This window comes from Camelus ferus, chromosome X (assembly GCF_009834535.1).
Source record: "Camelus ferus isolate YT-003-E chromosome X, BCGSAC_Cfer_1.0, whole genome shotgun sequence".
Taxonomy (NCBI): Eukaryota; Metazoa; Chordata; class Mammalia; order Artiodactyla; family Camelidae; genus Camelus; species Camelus ferus.
In genome coordinates, this window is record NC_045732.1 from 78,528,214 (window position 1) to 78,550,827 (window position 22,614).

Sequence of the window (22,614 nt, forward strand, 5' to 3'; positions counted from 1 at the left end):
GGCAGGTGCCCATATAGCCCATATGAGCAGGGGGGACATCTGGTGCTGTAGAAAGAGGGTCACAGTGGTGCCCAGCTGGTGGACCCGTGTTCACTTTAGCTCTGAGCAGAAAGAGACTCTTCCCATCAGAGGGGTTTATTAATCCAGGGCCCACCTCCCCCACCCTACCCGCCATCCTGGCAGGCAGAAAACACAGCTGCTACAAACACTGCAGACAGCGAGTGATCAATTTGGATATTTTGCTGCTGTTCCCAGTGTTGACAACCAGACATACAGAACTGCTTGTGGTTCCTCATGCAGATACCCAAACCAGGAAGTGATACTTCCCAGAAGTAAAGAATGAGGTGGGACACGAAAAAGCAGTCAGTCCCCAGACTCAACCAACCCAGGGAACATTCCCTAAGTATAGAAGAGAAGTGAAATTTGTAACCCAGAAGGGAAATCTGGCTATGTCAGCAGTAAAATTGAGGGAGAAGACATTTGCTGAAGTATACTTATTTTTTTTTAAAGCCACCATTTAGACAATGTCATTAGATAAACATTCTTTTCAATGATAAAACTTGAGTCATTTCTGGCCCTTTTCCTGGAAGAGCTTTTTGCTGCTTTCGGGTTACAAGAACAGCACAAGAAGGCCATTTTCTGGGCATGGAGCCCAGGATTCAAAGGGAGGGTCTAGAGAACATCTGGTCTGCTTGGTATATTGAAACTGCATGTGTGTGTTTGTGTGTATGTGCTTCTCCTATGCTGACTCATAACATTGAAGCCTCTCTGGAAACACCCCCACCCTTCTAGGCAGCCAGTTTATACACACCCCTAAGGCTCCTCCTCAATTCAAATGTTCGGTGAAGAGGAAGAGGAAAAAGAATTCAAGAGCTGTTCCCAAGCATCTAGAATTTTCTGCACCCCACCTCTTGAGAGAGTGGCCCAGCTCTGACTCAGTCCACTATAAGCTGAACTTTCCTTTTAAAGCACAACCGTCATTTAAGCCTTTGACTAAAACTGGAAGAAAAGAATTTGTGAGTACTGTGGACTGTACAGAAGGCAAGGGACTGACAACTGGCAGTAAAAATAGAAAAATGGCAGGCCCGAGGCCCAGCAGTCAAGCAGACCCTGAAATTGAGCTTTTTGTGAAGGTAAGTTTTCTAGCTATAATAACAGCTTACAGAATGTATTACTTCTTGGCACTGAACCTCAGCCTCTTTTTAAAAATTCAACATTTGGGCTAGAAATAGGAAATAATTTTGCAATTATATACCTACTTTGATTCCTAGAAGAATGTCTGGGTGTTTGGCTGCTCTTAGATAACAATATAAAAACATCTCATCTGAGAAAGGGAAGAAGACATGGTGGAAAGACAACTAGACTGACTGGTACAGAAAAACTAAATTGTATTGTTAGTGCATTCCTATGTAACCCTGGGAAAATCCCTCTGTCCCTCTTTGTTTTTCCATCTATAAAATGAAGGAGCCCAACAAAATGATCCTTAAGGGCTTTCCAGCTCTCACAACCTGTGTTTTATGAGATAGGTTTTAGAAGACCTGAATTTAAGGAGAAGAGGGCCAACACATAGTCCAAATAGAGATTTCTAAAATTATCTCACAATGGATGAACATCACAGCAGGGTTACATGGACCCTATGGGAGGAAATAGCCAGGAATTTGTGTGCCTGTATGTGTGGAGGAGGCATTTTGTCTTGGTTGTTTTTTGTTTTAATGTGTTAATTTTTCAGAAAAGCCCTTTGGAAAACCCCTAAAGCAGAAAAAAGGAACATGTGTTTCTAAATTAGCCCATCAAGAAAAGGAAATAATTCTGTATGGGTTATTCCAAGTAGAAATTACCTAGTTTCCTTAATCTTTGCCTGTATTAAGTATTTTTCTCATATTCTCATTGACTATTAGAAGTATTCAGGATGGTGATAATAATAATTACAAACTCTTATATCATGCCTAACCTTTTTCTAAACATTTTACATATATTATCTCATTTAGTCCTGACAACAACTTAGGAGATAGGTTAATAATAGTATAGTAGTATCATCAGGAGTAGTGGTGATAGTAGTGCTCCTCATTGTAGTAATATTGTCCTCATTATTTCTAGATAAGTAAGTTAAGGCAATAAAATGATGTAACTTACCTCTAAAACTACATTGCCTCTTTATGGCTTAGAAAGACATAAAATAAGGTGTGCTTACCAAATACTAGGTTTAACACCTGTTGGCCAAAGTAATATTTTTATAATCATTTAAAAATATTTAGCAACTAGTCACATATATACACCAAGGACACAATTAACCTGCCTTTTCAAAATTACAGGAGAGAAACTCAAATTCTTGCATAGCAAAATACTCCAACTAAGTGTTTTCTGGACTATGGGGTATAAGAGCTACTTCTCTTATCTCTGGACTCTAATAAAACATGTGACTGCTCAGATACAATGTAAATAGGCTTTAATATCTTAACTGGCTTTTTACATCTACCAATTCCAAACCAGAGGTAATATGTTTCTTCATAGGATAACTGAAGTGTTTCTTTTGTCTAAGCTTTTTCGTTCAATCCAAGCAAACTCCTCTAGCCAGTTGTGTGTTTATCCTCATAGACTTCCCATGTTTGGGTAGTAATCTAGACAGGAGACATTAGCAAATCACACACTGGATAAGCAAATGTTGAATTAAGTAATAACTTTCAGATTAAAATAACTAATCACTTATTGAGTATTTACTATATGGCAGGTACTGTGCTAAGTGGTTTATGATTAACTCTATTTTATGGATACAGAAACTAAAGAAAAGAGTAGCTAGGTAACTTTGTCTCAGGTCACATAGCTAGTGAATGGCTGGGTTAAGATTCTAGTCTTTTATAATAGTTGTGCCTAATCTTATTCAATTGGTTTCAATTTGGCACACTTTCTAGTAAAAGTTCCCAGAATTTCATCAGATAAACTCCTTTAGAAGTAAGCTTATCTAATGACATTAATACAAGTTACAGATTTTCTGGAAGATACTTGAGTATAATTTGGTTCAGGTTTTTGTTTTGCTTTGCTTTAATATGTATTCCGAAGATCCCTGGAAGTTTCATGGAAGATACTGGGAGAGGGAATGGGGATTGAGAAGGGTGAAAAATATTAATGAGTAAGTTTAAAAAGCACTACTCTTTACCAATCATATCTCACTTATAGATAATTTGGTATCTTTCTAAAGATTAAATAAGTATGTAATTTCCCCAACTACTTCTGACTATGGCGCTTAAAAACTCTACCGCAACTTCCCCATTACCACTAAAGGGATCCCTACAAGAAAGTAAGTACTTTCCTGTCACAATTAAGAATTTCTATCACATAGCCCTATGTGTTCCATGTAGTCAGTGAAAAAATTGCCTTTCAGCTCTGAATGATTTGCACAAGATTTATATCCAGGAACTAAAAACAAAGGAATTTCTAACACGTTTTATTTTCTCCAAATGCAGAATTTACCTTATTGGTTTGTTGTTCATTGATAAATGGAGTTTTTCTATTCTCCACCAGCCTAAAATTAAGTTTTAGTAGATTTGTAGGTAATGTTATAGACCCTAATATTTGGACCAAAATCCTGAATGTAATATTTTAGTCTTGATAAATGTTTTGAAAAAAAAATTATCTATGTGGAAAACAAGAAAGAAATGTTACTTTTCTCTGAATGTTCAGACTATTTTCAAATTCTCTTATAACTATCATAAACACTATCATAAAGACTGCTTAATTTTAAAAATCCAACAAAACTATTAGATGGTAAGAAAAAAGCAAACAGCCCAATCCAAAAATGGGCAGAAGACCTAAACAAGCAATTCTCCAATGAAGACATACAAATGGCCAATAGGTACATGAAAAAATGCTCAATATTGCTAATTATCAGAGAAATGCAAATCAAAACTACAATGAGGTATCACCTCACACCAGTCAGAATGGCCATCATTCAAAAGTCCACAAATGACAAAGGCTGGAGAGGCTGTGGAGAAAAGGGAACCCTCCTACACTGCTGGTGGGAATGCAGTTTGGTGCAGCCACTGTGGAAAACAGTATGGAGATTCCTCAAAAGACTTACCATATGATCCAGCAATCCCACTTCTGGGCATATATCCAGAGGGAACCTTAATTCAAAAAGATTTATGCACCCCAATGTTCATAGCAGCACTATTTCAATAGCCAAGACATGGAAACAACCTAAGTGTCCAATGACAGATGACTGGATAAAGAAATCGTATATTTATGCAATGGAATACTATTCAGCCATAAAAACAACATAATGCCATTTTCAGCAACATGGATGTCCCTGGAGAATGTCATTCTAAGTGAATTTAGCCAGAAAGAGAAAGAAAAATACCACATGAGATCACTTATACGTGTAATCTAAAGAAAAAAAGACAAATGAACTTATTTACAAAACAGAAACAGACTCTCAGACATAGAAAACAAACTTGTGGTTACCAGTGGGGAAGGGATTGGAAGGGATAAATTGGGAGTTTGAGATTTGCAGACACTAACTACATAAAACAAATAAACAACTAGTTCATACTGTATATCACAATGAACTATATTCAATATCTTGTGGTAACTTATGGTGAAAAAGAATATGAAAATGAATATATGTATGTTCATGTATGACTGAAGCATTGTGCTGTGCACCAGAAATTGACACAACATTGTGAACTGACTATACTTCGATAAAAATTTTGAAAAAAACTATTAGATGGGAGAAAGCAGTGCTTGAGTGTGGATTCTGGAGTAGACAGTCCTGGGTTAGCTACATGAGAAGAGTATATATGTCATCAACTCTTGTGTAGCTGAATGTACTTTAGCAAATCAGCTTCTCTGAGCCTCAATTTCTTCCTCTGTGAAACAAGAACCTACTTCACAGGATCATCTTCATTGTGAAGATTAAATAAAATAAATATATAAGACACAGTAGTTGTTAACATAGTAAACACTCAACATGTGTCAGATATTATGGCCATTATTATTTTTCATGTTTATAAACTTAGATCACAAACACAAAGGGAAAAAGTTTTCACCATAAGTTACTACAAGATATTGAACATAGTTCCCTGTGAATGTTTTGGTGAACGACCACATTCTGTCTTTGCCAACAAAAGATACTTAAGTAGGTAATTCATCAGTCAGGCTAGGAAATTTACATCCTAAACTTGTGCATGATGGCACTTATTATAAACAGAAAAAAGTTCAGTTTTCCTGTAAAATTGTACTGCATTTCCCCCACACCTTACTGTTTTGACTTTCCTTTTGCCAAAGGCGATCCACCCTTCCTGCTGTATCTATTGTCAGACTTCATTCTTCTTCCTGCCTCCCACCCCAATCAAGTTTCCACTCACTAAGCCCAGTTATGATTGGATACTTAGTCTGACCTCTGTTACAAAGAAGTTCAGCTGCCAAGTTTTGTTGCCTTTTCCCATATCTCTTCACTCCCTGACACCACAAAAGAGCAACAACAAACATTTCCTCTGTCACACTCACTGCCAGGAAAAGGAAAATTTGCCAAAAATAAGAATTATGTCCAAGATCAAGGTGTTAGCATGATCAGTTTCTGGTGAGGACTCTCTTCCTGGCTTATTATAGATAGGTGCCTTCTTGCTGTGTCCTTGCATGCACGGTGAGGGGAGAGAAAGAGGAATGAAGCTCCCTGGTCTCTCCTTATAAAGCCATTATACCTTCATAACCACATCTAAACCTATTATTTCCCAAAGACTTCACCTCCAAATACAATCACATTGGGGGTTAACACTTCAATATATGATGTATTGTCTTCATGGGAGATTCATGTTTTAGACACTTCAACCTCGACATATCCCAAACTGAATTTCTTCCCCGTTTTTTTACTCCACACACTGACCTATATTTTCTTTAGACGTCCTAATCCTTGACTTTATTATCACCCCCTTCCATGGTTATACCCTTTCCTTTCTCATTGCAGTATCTGCAGCCTCTGCATAATATCATTTATTTGAGGTTTTTCTGTTCTTCTTTTTGTACTTTTCCATTGTAATACATTTTATTGAGGTATAATTTACATAAAATAGTATGGACTTATTTTAAGTGCACAATCAAATGGCTTTTCACAAATGTATACACATAACCACTACCCCAATCAAAATATAGAATATTTCCATCATCTCAGAAAGTCCCCTTGTATCTCTATGCTGTCAATCTTCCCAACCCTACCCCATACCCCCTTGCCAGATGAGCACTGATCTGCTTTCTTTAAGGAGATATTGGTTTGTATTTTCTAAAATTTTCTATATTGAATCATACAGTATGTACTCTTTATTTGGGGGAAGGCGGTGGTCTGGGTTCTGTCACTCAGTATAATTATTATGAGATTTGCCCGTATTGCTATATGCAGCAATAGTTCATTCCTTTTTTATTGCTGAAGTCTTCAGCTGCATGAGTGGTACCATATTTGTTTATTCATTCACCCACTGAAGGACATTTATGTTGTTTCCAGTTTGGGGCTATTATGAATAAAGTTGCTATGAACATTCATGTACAAGTCTTTCTATGCCTATATGCTTTCATTTCTCTTGGGTAAGAATCTAGGATTAGAATTGCTGGGTCATATAGTAGGTACATTTTTAACTTTGAAAAACTCTTTATAAAACAGGTGTACCATTTTACACTCCCAACAAGAGTATATCAGTTCCAGTTGATCTACATTCCTGCCAATACTTGGTATGGTCACTATTTTTAATTTCCATTATTCTAATTTATGTGTAGTTGTATCCCATTGTGATTTTAATTTGACATTCCCTAATGATGTTGAGCATTTTTGCATGTCCTTACTTACCATCTGTATATTTTTTGTAAAGTATTTAAATTTATTGCCCATTTTAAGTTGGGTAGTTTTTATTGAATTGTAAGAGTTCTTTATTCATATTTTTATATATTTTGGATACAAGACATTTTTCATTTTTCATGCATGTTCTTCCTTCAAAGAATTTATCTCAGTTTAAAACAAAGTTTAAAAAAACCTGAAAGTTAAATTTGGGGGTATTATATACATATGTACATTATACAATGTATAATTATATATATGTCTATGTACATATATAATTATGTCTGGTTTATGTTAAACACAATTATTTTTCAGTAAATATTTATTGGGAGAGTGAATGAATAAATGAATATAAGACCCATAGATAAATGTAAATATGTATAAAATTTTAAAGCAGAAAAGTGTATTGTTGTCAATCAGTGCGGGAAAGATGAATTTTTAAATGAAGGATGTTGACAACTATTTATAAAAAAAAAATAATAAACCTGGAGTCCTAGTGCACTTCTTATGCCAAAATAAATGCCAAATAGATGAAACAAATGTAAAAATTAAGTCATAAATGTACTAGAGGAAAACATGAGAAAATATCTTTATAGTAAAACAAAACAGGAAAGTAATTTTTTCTTTGCAATCATGATGTATTTAATGGCCATATAAGCAGATCAGAAAAACCAGATTGCATAAAGGAAAACAATGTAAGATTTTATGTAAAATTAAAATTTTATGCAAGACATATTTTTAAAATTGCATATAACATGTATCACGAAGAGTTAGCATCTTTAGTATAAAAGCAATTTTTTCCAAAGTAATAAGGAAAAAGTCATCACCTTAATAAAAAAAATGTAAAGTTGTCATCAACAAACAATTCACAGAATAAGGAAATCAAATGGCCAAGGAACATATGGGAAATACCTTTGAAGAAGGAAATTTTGCAAGATCTACCAAAATGGAAAATGCACATACTCTTTACTCAGCATTCTCATTTTAAAGATTAGCTCTAAACATACAATCTCAAAAATGGAACAAGTTATATGCTCAGAAATATTTGTTGCTAAAGTACTTCGGATAGCAAAAATTTTGGAATATCTAAAATGGTTCAATAGGAAATGGTTATATACATTCTGGCAATATATAAAATGTATTATTTATTGTTATATATTCATCACACTTGTAATTGTACATACAATGAGATTACTGGATTCACTATCTCTCTCTGCCCACAGATGGTAGAATTCATGAGATTAAGCACTATCATTTCCTGGTAAGGCACTCAATACATGTTGAGCGAATGAATGAATGAGGCTTTTCTTTATCTTAATAGGCTGGAAGTGACGGGGAGAGTATTGGAAGCTGTCCCTTTTGCCAACGCCTTTTTATGATCCTCTGGCTTAAAGGAGTTAAATTCAATGTGACTACTGTTGACATGACCAGGTAAGAAAAATCAGGACATGTTTCATTCTGGGGATTAAAATCAGTAGATAACAATACAATGTTGGTGTTTGTATAATGTGTAGTTTATCTAGTGGCCTAACTCTGCTTATTTTCAATAATCATAGAAAACCTGAAGAGCTGAAGGACTTAGCCCCAGGTACCAATCCTCCCTTCCTGGTGTATAACAAGGAGTTGAAAACAGACTTCATTAAAATTGAGGAGTTTCTAGAACAGACACTGGCTCCTCCAAGGTACAGCATTTTACAGGATATTATTGTTCATGAAATAATCTATTATATTGACTTATTTACTTCAGATTGAGTATTCTTACTTCTAAACATCTAACTCTTTTTCAATGTCAGACTTCTCTTTTGCTATCTTTCTAGAAAAATTTGCTAAGATCCCATTTGATCACTCCATATATGATTAGAAAACTTTACTACAGAATTATTTATTTAATATATGTAAAGCTGTTAAAACTTTATGAGATGCAAGTAGTATATTAGGAAAGGGCAAAGGATAGACTTGGAAACCTGGGAAAGATGGGTAAATTTAGGCTACATTTAATCTCAGCGACATTATCTGATCCATAATCATGTTTGGGGGCATTATACTGATAGAAATCAGATTTATTTTATTGTAGAGCCCTCAGAAGATCTACAATTTAGAAGTAGCCTTTAATCCAGTCTGACCTTTTAGCTCTTCAGTTTGAGAAATATAGTCTATTATGTATAAACTTCCCCCTTCAACTTCAAATGCACAAAGACAATCGATGTAACATTTTAAATTATTTTTAAATGTGTAGCATATTTAAAATAAGAAAGTAAATTCTCTGTAGTATAGAAATAGAGAAGAAACCCATGGTGGAATTGGAGTGAGGGCATGGGGTAATAACATTGTATAGTTCATAAGGACTGGTCACGACTAGTCTTATATCACTGATGGCATGAAGATAGAATATACCCAACACAAGAGGTAGGGGCCAGGAAACAGTTCTCACAGTTAGCCAGAGGCCATAACTGCACTGTCTATACTTGAATGACAGCTGTATATCTCTGCCCCAAAATGATAGTGTCTGGAAACAATAAGCTTGCTGCATTCATTTTTTATTGCTGTGCAACAAATTCACTCTTAAAATGTCACTGATTTATTATCTCACAGTTTTAATTGGTCAGCAGTCTGGCCGTAAACTTAAAACTGCACTAAAAATAGTCTGTCATACACACACACACATACACATATATATGTGTGTATGTGTATGGTGTATATATATATACATATACACATACACACAAGTTCTATTGGTCCATAATTCTTCCTACCTAAGAAACTAGGGATACTATTTTAGATTCTTTCCTGTGTGCCTATTCTAGATCTCTTTCATCTGTTATTGACGGTTTCTTAGATTTTAAGCACCTGTTCCAAGTTTGTCCAATAAGTATCAAGTCTTACTTTGTTCTTTTCCCCTCATCCACCTTCCTTTACTATCTGGTCCCCAACCTTTTCTTGCACCCAAAAGTAACTAGTGAAAAAATCATTGTGTATCTTTCCATATCTTTTTCTATGTTCATATGAGCATAATAATAGTAAGCATAATGTACTTCATAAATAAATTGCATCTTGCTTATCTCATTTCTTCAGGTATACTGGTACAGATTTAACTTATTATTTTAATGGCTCCATAATAGTCCGTGTCACAGATGTGCTACAAGTTGCCAAACTATTCTTCTACTGATAAACATTCCCCTTTCTTACATTTTTAGAATCACTACAAGCAGTGATTTTTTATTGTATTATTTATTATTTTATTTTTGCAGTGGGAGGAGGTAATTAAGTTTGTTTATTTTTAGAAGAGGTACTGGGGATTGAACCCAGGACCTCATGCATGCTAAGCATGCACTCTACCACTTGAGCTATATCCTCACCCCCAGTGTTTTAATAACATGCTTGCTCATATGTCTTTATGTACTGGTGTTTTTATTCCTGTGGGATATGCTCCCAGCAGCAAAATTAAAATGGTATATAGCTTTACAATTTTTTACTGCTTTACCCATCAGTGTATGAAGGTACTCTTTCCCCACATATCTGTAATACTATGTGCTATCTTTCTTTTAAAACTTGTGGCAACCTGATGGGTATAGTGATACCTCATTGATACCTTAGTATGCATTTCCCTGATTAATAGGTGAATTTGACAGTGACATCATAAATAATAAAATGCTTAGAAATAAATTTAACCAAAGAGGATAAAAACTTGTACACAGAAAACTACAAACCATTGCTGGAATAATTTAAAGATCTAACTAAATGGAAAGATATTTATTAGTTTCTGAGGGCTGCCATAACAAAGTGCCACAAAAGGAGTGGCTTAGAACAACAGAAATTTGTCTTGCAGTTCTGGAAGCAAGAAGTCTAAAGTCAAGGTATCAGCAGGGCCATACTCTCAGAAACGTATAAGAGAAGTATCCTTCTTTGCTTCTACCTAGATTCTTGTGATTTTCCAGCAATCATTGTATTGTAGATACATAGGTCCAATCCTCCATCTTCACAGGGCATTCTCCCTATGTGTCTGTATCTTCACAAGGTGTTCTTTTTTAAGGATACAAGTCATATTGGTTTAATGGGCCCACCTTACTCCATTATGGCCTCATCCTAACTATTTCAGTAACAATGCTATTTCAAAATAAAGTTACATAATGAAGTATTGGAGTTTATGACTTCAACATATGTTTTTGGGGAGACACAGTTTAACCCATACAAACATTCCATATGCATGGGTGTGGAGACTTCATATTATTCATATAGAAAAATTCCCCAAAGGGATCTACTAATTCAATGCAGTACCAACCAAAATCCCAATGGTATTTTTACAGAGATGAAAAGGCCAATCCTCAAATTCATATGGAATTGCAAGAGACCACAAATAGCTAAAATAGTCTTGATAAGGACAAACAAAATGAGAGGACTCACACTTCCTGAGTCTCAAAATTTACTACAAAGCTACAGTAATCAAAACATTGCAGTACTTGCATAATAATAGACTTAAAGATCATTGGAATAGAAATGAAAGTACATAAATAAACCCATAAATCTATGGTCAATCAATTTTAAAGAGTGCCAAAAAACATTCAATGGTGAAAGAATAGTGTCTCCAACAAATGTTCCTGGGACAATTAGATATTCACATTCACATGCCGAAGAATAAAGTTAGACCTTTATCTCACACCATATAGAAAAATTAACTCAAAGTACATCAAAGACCTAATGTATGGGCTAAAACTATAAAACTTTTGGAAGAAAATATACAGGTAAATCTTCAGGAGCTTGTATTTGGCAATGGATTCTTAAAAATGACACCAAAAGCACATGCAACAAAAGAAAAAATAGATAAATTAGATGATATGGATGATAGAATAATGAAAATCACCCAATCAGAACAGCACAAGGAAAAACAAATTTTAAAAAATGAGAAAAGTTTAATGGACCTCTGAGGCAACATCAAGAGAACTAACATTTACATTATAGGGATCTCCAAAGGAGAAAAGAGAGAGAAAGGGGTACAAAAGGTATTTGATTAAATTATGTCTAAAAACTTCCCAAAGCTGAAGAAGGAAACATTTCCAGGCACAGGAAGCACAGAGAGTCCCAAATAGATAAACTCAAAGAGACCCATACAAAGGCATATCATAGTTAAAATGGCAAAAGTTAATGACAAAGAAAGAATTCTAAAGAGAAAAACAAAGAGTCTTTTCCCTTTAGAGAAGACCCTTTAACACTTTTTTAGGGTTGGTTTAATACTGATGAGCTCTTTTCATTTTTGCTTGTCTGAGAAGTTTTTATCTCTCTTTCTAATTGATAACTTTGCTGGGCAGAGTATCCTAAGTTGTAGGTTTTTCCCTTTCAGCACTTAAAATATATCATGCCATTTCCTCCTGGTCTGCAAATTTTCTGAAGAAAAATAAGCTGATAACATCATGGGGGTTCCTTTGTATGTGACTAGTATCCAAAATATTTAAAGTACTCTTACAATTCAACATCAGAAAGACACTTAATTTAAAAATGGACAAAGGATTTGAGTAGACATTTCTCAGAGAATATATAAAAATGGCTAATAAGTACATGTAAAATGCTTAATGTCATCAGCTATTAGCAAAATGCAAATCAAAACCACAATGCCCATTTTTCAATTGGGTTGCTTTTTTCTTTTTGATATAGAGCTTTCTGAAATGTTTATAAACTTTGGATATTAACCCTTATTGTCATATCATTTGCAAATATTTCCTTACATCCAATAGGCTGTCTTTTCGTTTTGCCAATGGTTTCCTTTTCTGCGCATTATCTTTTAAGTTCAACTAGGTCCCATTTGTTTTTGTTTTTGTTTTTTGCTTTTATATCTTTTACCTTAGGAGACAGATGCAAAAGAAACAAATTGCTATGATTTAGGTCAAAGGGTTCTGCCTATGTTCTTTTCTAGGAGTTTTATGGTTTTAGGTCTTACATTTAGGTCTTTAATCCACTTTGAGTTAATTGTTTGCATATGGTGTGAGAAAGTTTTATAATCTCATTGTTTTACATGTAGCTGTCCACTTTTCCCAGCACTACTTATTAAAGACACGGTCTTTTCTCCATTGTATAGTCTTGCCTCGTTTGTCATATATTAATTGACTGTAAGTGCATTGGTTTATTTCTTGACTCTCTATTCTGTTCCATTGATTTATGTGTCTGCTTTTGTGCCAGTATTATGCTGTTTTGATGCCAGTAGCTTTGTAGTATAGTCTGAAGTCAGAGTATGTGATACCTCCAGGTTTGTTCTTTTTCTCTCAAGATTATTTTGACATTTCAGAGTCTTTTATAATTCCATATGCATTTTAGGATTATTTGTTCTAGTTTTGTGAAAAATGTCATGGGTATTTTGATAGGGTTTGCACTAAATCTGTAGATTGCTTTGGGCAGTGTGGAAATTTTAACATTATTAATTCTCCTAGTTCAAGATTACAAGATATCTTTCCATTTCTTTATACCATTTTCAAATTCCCTAATCAATATTTTATAGTTTTTAGAGAATAGGCTTTTCACCTCCTTGGTTAAGTTTATTCCAAGGTATTTTATTCTTTTTGATATGATTGTAAATGGGATTGTTTCATTAATTTCTCTTTCTAATAGTTTATTATTAGAGTATAGGTAAACCATAGATTACTGCAGATTCATCATGTATCCTGCAACTTTACTGCATTCATTTATTATTTCTAATAGGTACTGAAACAAAAACATGTATGCAGCTTTTCATAGCAAAAGCATTCATACTAGCTAAAAGGTAAAAACAACACAAATATCCATTTGATTATTGGATAAACAAAATGTGGTATATGCATATAATGAAATATTATTCATCAACAAAAAGGAATGAAGTCCTGATACATACCAAAAAAAATGAACCTTGAGACATTATACTAAGTAAAAGAAGCCAAACACAAATGACCACACATTGTATGATTCCATTTATATAAAGTGCCCCAAATAAACAAGCCCATAGAGACAGAAAGATTAGTGGTTCCAGGGGATGGGAAGAGGAGTAAATGGGGAGAAACTGCTTAATGTGAGCACAGTTTCCTTTTTGTGTGATGAAAATGTTCTGAAAATAGATAGGGGTGGTGATTGCACAATGCTGTGGCTGTACTAAAAAACAATGAATCATACATTTAAAAATAGTTTAAATGGTAAGCGTTATATTATGTGAATTTTATCTCAGTTTTTAAAAATTGGGCTTTTAATTGAAATTGCATTTAATTTGTATTACTATTTGAACAAATTTCATTTTTATGACGTGAATTCATCCCATCAGAGGACTTGATTTGTATATTTGTTTGGGTATCATCTTATGTTCTTTTTTTTTTTTAAATTGAGATATGATTGTCATATAACATTGTTTATTTAGGTTTAAGGTATACAACATGTTGATTTGATACATTTATGTATTGCAATATGATTACCCCCATAGCATCAGCTAACACCTTTATCCCATAAAATAATTAATATTTCTTTTTGTGGTGATAACAGTGAAGATCTAATGTATTAGAAACTTTGAAATTTATAATAGAGTATGGTTGACTCTAATCACAACACTGTGGATTAGATTTCCTGGGCTTACTTATCCGCCAGTTACAAGTTTTTACTCTTAAATAACATCTCCCCAATTTCTCCAGTCCACAGCCTCTTGTGACCATGATTCTAATCTCAGTTTTTATGAGTTTGGCTTTTAATGATTCCACATGTAAGTGATGTGATACAATGTTTGTCTTTCTCTGTGCAGCCCGTCTCACTTAACATAATGCTCTTAAGATCCATTCATGTTGGCTCAAATAGCAGGATTTCCTTCTTTCTCATGGCTGAGTAATATTCCAGTGTATGTGTGTGTATAAAACCACATCTTCTTTATCCAGCCTTTTGCTGACAGATGCTTAGGTTATCAACCTAAGTGCCTGTCTTATGTTCTTTCATGATATTTTATTTTGTTCTGCTTTTTTATTTGTTCTATACACTTTGTATTAAATTATTGCTAAATATTTTATACTTTTGTTACTATTGTAAATTTAATATGCTGCTAATATCCATTTATTTCTGGTTATTGCTAGCATATAAAAGTTATTTCTAAAATGTTTGACTTGTATTTAGCCACCTTATCAAAAATAGCTCATTAATTCTAGAAATTTTTCCTATAGTTTCTTGGTTTTTCTAGGTATATAATTACATTGTTGCTTCTCTTCCAATAATACTGATTGCTTTATGTTATTGTCTTTTTCCACTTGGTAAAATCTCAAAAACAATGTCAACTATAATAGTAATTGTAGGCATTCCTGTTTTGTTACTAAATATAATGTAAAAAATGTAGACTCACTGTTTTAAATGGTGTTTTTACTTGTCTTACTGGTTAGTACATTCAGCACAATGTTAAAGAGCAGTAGGGATCATGATTATCCTCATCCTTTAGTGGTTTTAAAGGAAATAGCTCTAACATTTCATCTTTTAAAATGATGCTTGCTGAAAATGTTTGATTGATACTTTTTATCAAGTTAAGGAAATTAATAAATTTAATCATTTGACAAATATTTACTAAGTGTCAGGTACTATTCTAGACACTTGAGACACATCAGTGAATAAAAAATGGGAAAAAACTTTCTGTTCTAGCAGAGCTTACATTTTAGTTAGGGAGGACAGTAAATAAGCAAGATTTAAAAGCAAAATATAAACTATTTTAGATGATGACAAATACTAAGAAAAACTAAGTCAAGGGAGGGAAGTAGTGGGTGTTAGGGACAGGGTAGAGGTTGCAATGTCAGGCAAGGTGGTCAGAGAAAGCCCTTACTTAGGAGAAGATAACAGATAAAAAGACCTGAAAAAAGAAGGGGAGCAGGCCATGTGCATATATCAGGAAAAGCACTCTATTTAAGGGCAGACCAAGTGAAAAGGCCCTGGGGTGGCAGCTTGTCAGGTCTATTTGAAGAACAACAAGGAGGTCAGTGTGAAGCAAAGTAAGGAAGAGAGTAGGAAGAGGTGATGAGACAGGTAAGGTGGGGTCAGATCATATTGGCCCTTGTAGACAGACCACTGTGAGGACTTGAGTTCTGAGTCTGAATGAGATGGGAACATTCCAAGGTAATGAGTAAGGGAGAGACATAATATACTTACATTTTACATGATTGTTCTGACAGCAGGTGGATAATAGACAGGGAGTGTGAGGAATAAGGTTGACAGTGGGAGACTAATCAAAAGCTGCTGCAGTAATATAGGCTTTGTACCGGGCAGGGAGCAATGGAGAGGGTGAACAATAGACAGATTCTGGGTACATGTTGAAAGGTAGACTGGCTGGAGTTGCCTATGGATCAAATGTGGATATAGAGAGAAAGAGGAACCAAGGAAGATGGCTAAGTGTCTGGTTGAACCATTTCCAGTTACTAATGGGGGTTCTATGAATAGGAATTGATTTTCATTGAATACTTTCTGGGCATCTATTCATGGTCATACAGTTTTCCTTATGTAAGTTGTTAATGTGGTGAATTACATTATTACATTATTTTATTTTATCATGCTAAATTAACTTTGTATTACCTAAGAGGCTGATATCTGGGCTACTTTCCCCCATCTTCTTCATCCTCTTTATTTTTTATGTGTTTTTTAATTTGGAGCCATGTGTTTTCATACTATTTATCTTTGAAAATGTATTACCACCATATCTTCCACCAAGTAGGCTTTTAGGAGCAAATATGGGGACCTAACTGCTGTTTGAAACATTGTTTCTATAGGTAAATGAGTTTTGAATTCCAGATACCTGATTTCCTGGTGAAATTTAGAAACTAAAGTATTCTCAGATTGCGGAAAAGACATACTTCCAATGAGAGATTTCTCAGGACCTTCAATTTCCAGCACAGTTTTCCAAAATCTCCAGTCTCAGTAGAATGCAAGCTAGGACACCTGGTCTCTGTCTTATTATGTGTGAATGATAGTGCAGTGATGTTTCTTTTTAAGGTATCCTCACCTGAGTCCCAAGAACAAGGAGTCCTTTGATGTGGGCTGTAATCTCTTTGCCAAGTTTTCTGCATACATTAAGAATACACAAAAGGAGGCAAATAAGAGTAAGATATCATTTTTTCAATTTTTCTCCAATCTTTTTTTATTTGAAATATATTTTATTTACAATTTTGTGTTAGTTTCAGGTGAATAGCAAAGTGATTCATCTATATATAATCTTTTTAATTATATATATAATCTTTTTCAGATTATTTTCCATTATAGGTTATTACAACGTATTAAATATAGTTCCCTGTGCTATAGAGTAGAAACTTGTTGTATTTTATATGCAGCAGTGTTTATCTGTTAATCCCAAACTCCTAATTTATCCCTCCACCCCCCACCCCCTTTCCCCTTTGGGAACCATAAGATAGTTTTCTATGTCTGTGAGTCTGTTTCTGTTTTATAAATAAGTTCATTTGTATCATTTTTTAAAGATTCCACATATAAGTGATATTATATGATTATTGTCTTTGCCTGACATACTTCACTTATTATGATAATCTCTAGGTCTATCCATGTTGCTGCAAATGACATTATTTTATACTTTTTTTATTCCATTGTATATACATACCACATCTTCTTTATCTAGTCATCTGTTGATGGACATTTAGGTTGCTTACATGTCTTGGCTATTGTAAATAGTTCTGCTGTGAACATTGGGGTGCATGTATCTTTTTGAATTAGATTTTTCATCTTTTATGGATATATGCCCAGGAGTGGCATTGCTGGATCATATGGTAACTCTATTGTTAGTTTTTTAAGGAACCTCTATACTGTTCTCCATAGTGGCTGCACCAAACTGCATTCCCACCAGCAGTGTAGGAGGGCTCCCTTTTCTCCACAGCCTCTCCAGCATTTGTCATCTGTGGACTTTTGAATGATGGCCATTCTGACTGGTGTGACGTGATACCTCATTGTAGTTTTGATTTGCATTTCTCTAATAATTAGTGATGTTGAGCATCTTTTCATGTGCATGTTGGCTATCTGTATGTCTTCTTTGGAGAAATGTTCTCTCTTCTGAAATTCCTTTGTATGAAGTTTTATTGCCTTTAGAACCTAAGATTCAATATAGCAATTACCAACCTTGCACAATTAGAACATTGACATGCCAGATGTGAAATAACTGCAGGATTGTATTTCTTAACCCCTGCAACTTTCCCAGTCCTGTGTACCTCTAAGGTTTCTGAAACCATAGCACCTACCATCTCCCACAAGCATTCTTGAATAGGTTTACTATTCTCTGAGTCATGAGAGCTATTATTTTCTGATTCCACTTTCTGACTCTTCTATGTTAAGTAATAATATATATTACTTTTCTTTCTTTCTTTCTTTGACTCCTCCCAATGTAACTCCTCAATAAAAGTCCAAAAATATTTCCACTCGCTATTTGATTAAACATCTGATTCTGTCTTATTAGGTGGTAGTCAAGCATTCTAGTTAACTATATATATTTTGAAGAGCCAGTGTAAACAGTGTGTATAGATAGAGATATCTAAGTATATGAAAAACATTTTGAGAATGTATTTAGTCATGAAGACAATACATTTATAAGTAACCCTATGACTTCATTGCCTCAGATTTTGAAAAATCTCTGCTTAGAGAATTTAAGCGTCTGGATGACTACTTAAACACCCCACTTCTGGATGAAATTGATCCAGACAGTGCTGAGGAACTCACAGTTTCCAGAAGATTGTTCTTGGATGGGGATCAGCTGACACTGGCTGACTGCAGTTTGTTACCAAAACTGAACATTATTAAAGTAAGTCTTTATAGGGCAGGCTGAATGATTGGGAGCAATTTGGGAGTTGCCAGCAGGAAGCACAGTAACCATTCAGTGTGAGGTTTTTATATGATGACTTCGTCATCATCATTATGCATAGTGTATGTCTCCTTTTTCTCCTCAGAGGAAAAGTCCAGAATTATCTCCTCTGGGAAACATAAAAACTGCCTGTTTCTTTTTTCCTAAAGTGTTTTCTACTGCCTTGTCTATAGAACAAGGGTAATATTACCCATTTCATGGAATAGTTGAGAAAATTAAATAAATTAAGGTATGTGAAATACTTAGAACAGTGTCTGGATCATAACAAGTGACAATAATGTGGGCTATTAATATTATTATTATGATATAAACATTAATTTAACAAATTTGTACTGAACAGAACTTATTCTATCTCAGGTGCTATGCCAGACACAGAGAATACATAAAAAATAAGACACTGTCAGGATCCTAAACAAACTTTTAGTCCTGGGGAGACATATGTGCTTTTTCCTGTGCTTCCTTCTTCTATACACATTCATAATTAAATACAGCATAAATATAAATATGATTAAAAGCATAGAGTTTCGTCTACATTTGTAGACAAAATATTAAAGTAGTAAATCCAAGATTCTTTAAATTTATTTTTTAGTACTTTTTGTGCAGATAACATGTCCTTGATGATCTTGACTCTTGAGATATGTTTTTATACACTAGGTATATTACTGATGCCTCTTACTACCAACTGCTTTTTCTTCTTTTTTCCCCCCAAACCCTAGGTTGCTGCAAAGAAATACCGTGACTTTGACATTCCAGGAGAATTCTCAGGTGTCTGGCGCTATCTCCAGAATGCTTATGCCCGTGAAGAATTTACCCACACGTGTCCTGAAGACAAAGAAATTGAAAATACCTATGCAAGTGTGGCTAAACAGAAGAGTTAGAACAGCTCTTTCAGTAGAAGAAGTTCATTTGTTTTTCACTTGTTATCATATTAGACAGTTTCTTGGAAATAAGAATATGCAAAATATTGTTTCTTCTGTCCAACTCTTTTATGAAGAATGCTATATTTTCTGTCTCTAGTTAATCCAAACTATCTGCTCATTGTGTATTTTAAAGGTCTTCATGTTTTCACTTAATTTTTAAAATTCCTATTACACAACCACTGTAATCTTAAATGACATGGAAATCATAAAGATCTTTTGCTATTTGATTAAATTCCTAGAATGCAGAATGCATCATGTCAATAGATGGTTGAAGTTACAAATGACATATAGCCACAATCTCAAACTGTTCCTTAGAAACATTTCCATCTAAATCATTAAAAACAATTTTACGTTTTTGCTAGTTTAATACATGCATAAGTTTATTTATCATGTGAATAATGAATCAGAGAGTGAGCATATTAGAGAGGCAAATCTTAAAAGAATGATTTTTTAAAAATCAGCTCTAGGAAGAGATCAAGATCAAGACCTAGAAATATGACTAACTCATAGTCAGAGATGAGAATATGAACCTTATGACCAGATTACATTGTTGTTAAATGAGCAAGCACTCATTAGATAAAACATAGTAGTAATTTTTTAAATATTAGAAGCAAAAATATGGCAAAGTTGCAAAGGAAATTAGATCTTTTATTCAACAGATATAAGAAGGAAGCTAAGCAATTTGACTGACCAAAAGGTGTTGTTGTTATCCATTAAAGGATAAAGCAAACCATTCTTAAAGGATAATCAAAAATCTTTCTATAGAATTTAAAATATTCCATTACTATATGAACTCAAATTTACATGTTAAAATACAATCAAATCACTCAAATTTGAAAACAAAGGCTGAACTTAACTCTTGGTACTTAAGTCTTATCCAATTGCACAGGTATTGATATAGCTTAGAATAACCCTCCTAGGGAAAAGGATTATTATCTTCTTAAATCAATACAATTCAATTCAGTAACTACTTATTGAGTACTTACTATGTTATTAACTATTATTTAGTTTTTTTATTCTTCACAACAACCTTATGAAATATGTAAAGAAAAGTCTGCCTCATGCCCAAGGAACAGTCCCTGTTTTCAGAAAACATGCAGTTCAATAATAGAGACAGGTATTAAACATGCAACTATAATACACGTGTTATGAAAAGAGTAAGTACAAGATTATATAACAGAAGTACATCCTTTTGTGTTCCCCCAGCCTGACCTCAAACAGTTCTACTTGGTCATAATGACTGGTAGTGGAAAGTATTCCTTGATTAGGCCTTTATTCTGTTCCTTGGGAGTAACTCTTTCAGTCTATCTTTATGTATGAATCTTGGTGTTTTCCTTTATAAAAACTTTCCTTTTATATTATCCCTTTTGGTAATATTTGAAGGTAGTATTTAAATAGTGGGCTGTAGTTTGGGACCGAGAAGATCTCTGGGCATACTTCTTATCCATGAAAGGGATATTTTAAAATCCACAACCATCATATTTTCTATTAGTTCAGACTTATTTTTATTTTGGCAGTACATTTTTCTAAAATGTTTTTAACTTTTTAGCAATTTTTTTCATTGGATGTGTGCATTTAATATGGAACTGATGTGAAGTAAGCACCTTGTCTGTATTTTCAACTTTGAAGAATGAAAAAATGCATATACAATTACTGTATTTTGCTTCATACATTAGGAAAAAATACTAAATCAATCTTGGTTTCCACATTTACAAACATCAAATACACATGAAAGCCCAGTTCAATCTTACTCAATATATTAGTCTGCTCAGGCTGCTGTAAAAAAAAAAAACAAACCATAGACTAGTTGGCTTAAAGAATAGAATTTTATTTTTTCACAGTTCTGGAAACTAGAAGTTCAGATAAAAGTGCTGATATGGTCAGTTTCTGGTGAGAGCTCTTTTCCTGGATTGTAGACATGTGCTTTCTTACTGTATCCTTAAAAAGCAGAGAGAGAATGAGAGAGAGCGCCTATGTTGTCTCTTCTTCTAAGGGCACTAATCGCATCATGTGGACCCTTTTATCATGACCTCATGTAAACCTAATTATCTCCCAAAGGACTCATCTCCAAATACCATCACATTGAGATTAGTGCTTCAACATATGAATTTGAGGGGAGGGGAGACACAATTCAATCTATAGCATTCAGGAATACAAAAACCACCAAAAGACTAAAGAAGTGGTTTGTCGTTTATTTTTTGTTTGATTTAGTATTTCTCATATTGGTCCCATTATAGAGTATTCCCAGAAGGAGATGAGATCAATAAATATTTTTCCCTTTAAACAATGCCCATGATCCTTATGGATCACTTGTTTATTTTTTTCCTCACAGGCATCCTTGAGAAAGTATGCCTGTATTTCCTGTGCAGCATCTCTGGAGGTCTTATCTTTCTATTACGCATCTTTACTTCCAAAGTGACCTTTGTCCAGGACATGAAAGAAGTTTTCTGGTGTATAAATTTCAAGTTGGGCAAAAAAAAGCTACACGACCAGGATGAAGAGGAAAATCACAACAATGACAGTTCTTCTGGCTCCTCTTTCCATCATTTTACTCACATGTATCCAGCCTCAAGTAGCATGTTTTGCCCTGAACTGACTGAAGCTTTAGAGAGTGCAGCTAAGGAAAGAAACCAAGAAAGAGATAAAATCTGGATAGCCAAGGAATGTAGTCCTTATGCCATTTACAAAATCAAATCTGCCACAAAATAAAATGAACCAGGATGTGCTATTTACCTGAATTCCAAGTGTAAAGACAGATGATTATGTTTTAAATATAGAAATGACATAAAATACTGGGTAATACTGATCGAAAAATATTATTATTGATATATCCATTTAAAAAGGTCTGATTTACATAAATATTGTTATAAATTTTCAGTTTACAGTAATGTCCCAGAAGCTATATGACCATACTGAATTGTTTAGAAAGATCTATAAAAAGGAAAAGAGAAATGAGGTCATTCATGTGAAAATTTGTTAATAAGCACGGGAGTAAGCCCTGGAATTTTTGGGAAATACAGAAGAAATACAACATATAAGTCTACTAGACTATCTATACC

General features: G+C 34.1%; 1 protein-coding gene and 1 long non-coding RNA gene across 2 annotated transcripts in view; one reads left to right on the forward strand and one right to left on the reverse strand.

Annotated features, from left to right (window-relative positions):
• The first annotated feature begins 826 nt into the window (after window positions 1-826).
• On the forward strand, window positions 827-21,205 carry CLIC2 (chloride intracellular channel 2). Its single transcript, XM_032474964.1, has 6 exons — window positions 827-1,133; window positions 8,139-8,248; window positions 8,374-8,499; window positions 16,772-16,878; window positions 18,394-18,575; window positions 19,352-21,205. The coding sequence occupies exons 1-6, from the start codon at window positions 1,077-1,079 to the stop codon at window positions 19,511-19,513; spliced, it is 744 nt and encodes a 247-aa protein (XP_032330855.1). The 5' UTR covers window positions 827-1,076; the 3' UTR covers window positions 19,514-21,205.
• The window catches only part of LOC116661961, an 18,913-nt gene continuing 773 nt past the window's right edge, over window positions 4,475-22,614 (reverse strand). The window contains exons 2-3 of the long non-coding RNA XR_004317919.1: window positions 17,896-17,899; window positions 4,475-4,514 (exon numbers count right to left, since the gene is read on the reverse strand). This is a non-coding gene — a long non-coding RNA (uncharacterized LOC116661961). The remainder of the gene's footprint in view (window positions 4,515-17,895; window positions 17,900-22,614) is intronic.